Consider the following 4,918-nt stretch of genomic DNA (forward strand, 5'->3'; position numbering starts at 1 on the left):
AAAAATTTTGAATAACACGGCTTCTACAATGGCTGGGATTCACCCTATTGTAATGCAAAGCTTTGGATATTTTTCCAGACTTAAATCTTGTCTAAAACTTAAACTATTGCTGCAAATATTTGGAAAGAACTAGTCACTGAAAGCAGAATAAAATAAATACTTAATGTAAAGAAATGCCTACATATTTTAGTTTAAACACTAATTCATACATACTGAAGATTACAGAAAATATAAACAGGCTCTTTAGATAACATTTCACTTTGTATTTGATAATCATGTGCTCCTTTGTTGTCAAAGTAGAAAATGTGATGATGATGTATAAATATTAAAATTATATTAGTAGTTGGTAATGTTTCCACAATAATCAAATTGTAGATTATATGAATAACCTTGCTTAGTAGAAAAGTTGTTTTATTTGTATTGAATGAACATTGTAAACAGGGGATCTTCCTTTGCCTCTGTGTATATGTGGGTGTATACTACAAGAGTTCATACAAGGGAGTATAAATACACATTTCTTAACCACTTATGTGAAATTTAAATTACCGAGAATATCAGTGGAGAGAAGTTGTTTTTTTTTTTTTAAATTTCATAGAGGAAGAGGGAGAGAGAGAGAAACATCCCCCACTGGGAATCTAGCCCACAACCCAGGCATGTACCCTGACCTGGGAATCAAACTGTGACCTCCTGGTTCATAGGTTGACACTCAACCATTGAGCCACACTGGCCGGACAAGGGAACATTTTTTATTTGTATCTTATTAAATCTCCAAACTACTGATTTACTAAGTTTAATTGTTAGTTATTAATGGATTTGTTAATTGTTCCTAATTTAAAGTTGATGTAGCTAAACATACACAATGAGTGTAAAATACGGCTTTTTTTAAAGGGTGAAGTTGAACAAATCGCTATGATGAAACCAAAAGGCCAGACTGAACATGATGAGGGTATGCTTGAATATTTAGAAGATATAATTGGTTGTGGACGTCTAAATGAACCTATTAAAGTCTTGTGCCGAAGAGTTGAAATATTGAATGAACACAGAGGAGAGAAGGTGAATCTCTTGTAGATTTTTGTTGTAAATCAGAATGTTTCATTTATTAACAAATTTTAGGAATCAAATATTTAAGTTACTATAGATTTTAATTGAAAAATGTTTGCTATTTTAGATTGAATGTTATATTTTTTATTAACATTTTAATGCAGTTTATATGTTTTATCTCATTTTGGCATATTTTAACAATCTATACACTATTAATTTTTGTAGTTAAACAGAGTTAACCACTCAAATGAGTACCTAATGAAGAGTAGTACTATGCTAAGATGCTATAAATGATACAAAGATGGTTAAATCCTGTTCTTGTCCTTACGGGCACTTATTACATGCTTTCATAAGGTGTTTGATAATAATTGACCATTGTACTTTCCATATTTGAACATTCATTTATATATACCTGATTTTGGGAGCCTTTGTCCTATTATAATACCTATCGGTGTAACAGGTAGGTTTTTATTAACTCTGAAGCATTTTGTAGTGACTACGACTTATAAGTTAGGTTTAGTTGATTTGGATGCATTTGCTCCCTTCAAGGCGTCAAACTTTTCAACTTCATATGCTTTGTGTTTATATTAAAATTTTTTCATTAAAATTTAAGACAAGAATCAAGATTTTTTTTCTTATTATTTAATAATTTGGAGATTAGATTAACTTAGGTCTGAATTGTTAACCTATCCATCTCTTTCCAGGATAGTTCTAAGTCTGGCATGACATACAAACTACTTGGGTTACAGTCTTTTAGTCTGTAGAAATAAGTCTGTGCTGGATCAAAGAAATTTTTAACTTTATCAGTAATACCTCAGTTACCCAAAAGTACCTTGTTCAACAGCCTTATCTATGAAAGAAAATAGGCTACTCAGAAGCAACCAGAAGTGATATCAAGCAGTCCAGCCACTAAAGCATCATCCTTTCTATTAGTATACTTATTTTAGACAGATAATGATTTTCTCTCATCATTGATGTTTCTGCCTCTTTCCCTCTCCCACCCTCTCTGAAATCAATAAAAAAATATTTTTAAAAGATAAAGGACATTAATTTACAGTGAAAATGGAGAAAATAAAAAGATTAAGACTAGATAAAAATTCAAAGTTCAATAATTATGGGCTATTTGTGATGCAAACATTCCTATCTGTCTTTAGAATCTTGTAGGCCTTATTAGAGAGGGGAAAGTTTTATTCTTGAGTTCCTGTGGTTCATGCTTTTGCTAAAATTTGAATTTTTTTGAAAAAGAATCATACCTATTTACTCCTCATAGATTTTTATGTTGTATTCCTGTAAATTAAATTACCAAAGAATGGTATAGCTGAATCACAATAAGTTAATATTTAAGCCTTTGTAGTATAAATATTCTCTTGAAGTATGCTTGCTATTCCTGTGATACTCTTAGAAACCATAGTTGAGCCCTGGCCGGTATGGCTTAGTGCTTAGAGCATTGGACCGTGTGCACTGGAGGGTCGCTGGTTTACTACTCAGTCAAGGGCATGTACCTGGATTGCAACCGCAGTTCGATCACCGACCCTGGTTGGGGCTCTTGTGGAGGGCAATCAATGTGTTTGTCTCACCTTGATGTTCCTCTCTCTCTCTCTCTCTCTCTCTCTCTCTCTCTCTCCCTCCCTCCCTCCCCCCCTCTCCCTCCAACTCTCCCTCCCATGCTTTGTAAAAAGTGAATGGAAAAAATCCTTAGGTGAGGATTAACCAAAAAAACACACAAAAACATTGTTGATATTTTCCACAGTTGTTTAATGTCTGATATATTTTGAACATAATTTAAAACAGTCTGTAATAAATAATAGCAAAAAAATAAGTCAGATTGATGCTTTAAAATTATCTCTTAAATGTATTTTTATTGCCCTAAAATTAAAACTGTATTTTATAATTTCCCGTGGAATAGGTAACATTTCTGCAAAATAAAGATATGGTCCTCTGGGCACAGATTATCAACTCACATATTATATATAAAATGGCACAAAATGGAAAAAGAAATAAGAAAGCAAATAGTAGAAGGTGGTAAGGCAGGCAAAGGACATAAAGAAACAGACACAAGAAAAGTCCAAGGTTGCCATTGGAATGCCATAGCAGTCCTAATAGTCAAGTGACAAGTAGAGGCCTAAATGTTCTCACAGCTTGTTGATTCAATAGTGTTAATCTGATAACTGGTAAAAAAATAAATTTTTTTGCATGCCATATAATAAAACAATCTAAAACTGAATGGTATATGGGACTTGAGATGGAACTATTTGGATTCATAAATGCCCTTGTCTTTCATGTTGATACTTATTTTCAACTGGGCAACCTTGTTGATGAAAAGAAATTGCAACTGTATGTCCTTCATTTTAATTGAGGGAGGAGGGAGGAGGAACAAATAACCAAAAATAAGTAACTACTATACCCAAAGCTAGGCAGTTTCCTAATACTGGTAGTCCATCTCTTCAATGAGTAATTTGGCCAGGAAAAATGTGATGTCTTTAGGAATATTTTTATCAATGTAAACTGGTATATTGAATACCAGCTTTTGGTTATCTGAAAAATGTACACTGTGCCATTTGACTCAGATATGAGTTTTCTTGGCATAGTTTTAATATCAGGCGTCAGCTATTATATTTGTTACTTGGATTATTAATATTAACCCAAAAGATTTAAACAAGTATATCGATGGTTCTCAGCTGAGGGTAGTTTTGCATGGAGACAATTTAAGTTATTACAGCTGGGGAAGGGGAGATGCTACTGTCTTCTAGTGGCTCAGGGTCAGAGATACTATTAAACATCCTAAGAAGCCTAGCATAGCTCCCCACAACAAAATATATCCAGTGCAAAATGTCAGTAATGTCAATATTGATAACCTTGCTTATAAAAATTTTGAATAACACGGCTTCTACAATGGCTGGGATTCACCCTATTGTAATGCAAAGCTTTGGATATTTTTCCAGACTTAAATCTTGTCTAAAACTTAAACTATTGCTGCAAATATTTGGAAAGAACTAGTCACTGAAAGCAGAATAAAATAAATACTTAATGTAAATAAATGCCTACATATTTTAGTTTAAACACTAATGCATACATACTGAAGATTACAGAAAATATAAACAGGCTCTTTAGATAACATTTCACTTTGTATTTGATAATCATGTGCTCCTTTGTTGTCAAAGTAGAAAATGTGATGATGATGTATAAATGCTAAAGATTATTCCTGTCAATGAGTAGATTTTAAAATGAGATGTTTAATCTTTAATTTTTTTAACTTTTCATAATTATGTTGAGGCTTTTGGTAAATAATGACGCTTTTTCATGAAGGACATTAATTTACAGTGAAAATGGAGAAAATAAAAAGATTAAGACTAGATAAAAATTCAAAGTTCAATAATTATGGGCTATTTGTGATGCAAACATTCCTATCTGTCTTTAGAATCTTGTAGGCCTTATTAGAGAGGGGAAAGTTTTATTCTTGAGTTCCTGTGGTTCATGCTTTTGCTAAAATTTGAATTTTTTTGAAAAAGAATCATACCTATTTACTCCTCATAGATTTTTATGTTGTATTCCTGTAAATTAAATTACCAAAGAATGGTATAGCTGAATCACAATAAGTTAATATTTAAGCCTTTGTAGTATAAATATTCTCTTGAAGTATGCTTGCTATTCCTGTGATACTCTTAGAAACCATAGTTGAGCCCTGGCCGGTATGGCTTAGTGCTTAGAGCATTGGACCGTGCACTGGAGGGTCGCTGGTTTACTACTCAGTCAAGGGCATGTACCTGGATTGCAACCGCAGTTCGATCACCGACCCTGGTTGGGGCTCTTGTGGAGGGCAATCAATGTGTTTGTCTCACCTTGATGTTCCTCTCTCTCTCTCTCTCTCTCTCTCTCT

General features: G+C 33.1%; 1 protein-coding gene across 1 annotated transcript in view; it reads left to right on the forward strand.

Annotated features, from left to right (window-relative positions):
- SMC4 (structural maintenance of chromosomes 4) overlaps positions 1 to 4,918 on the forward strand; it is a 41,274-nt gene that overhangs the window by 6,658 nt on the left and 29,698 nt on the right. Inside the window, exon 4 of the mRNA XM_014537964.1 lies at positions 889 to 1,053. Coding sequence (XP_014393450.1) covers positions 889 to 1,053 — 165 coding nt within the window. The remainder of the gene's footprint in view (positions 1 to 888; positions 1,054 to 4,918) is intronic.

Source organism: Myotis brandtii, unplaced genomic scaffold (assembly GCF_000412655.1).
Source record: "Myotis brandtii unplaced genomic scaffold, ASM41265v1 scaffold186, whole genome shotgun sequence".
NCBI classification, from domain to species: domain Eukaryota; kingdom Metazoa; phylum Chordata; class Mammalia; order Chiroptera; family Vespertilionidae; genus Myotis; species Myotis brandtii.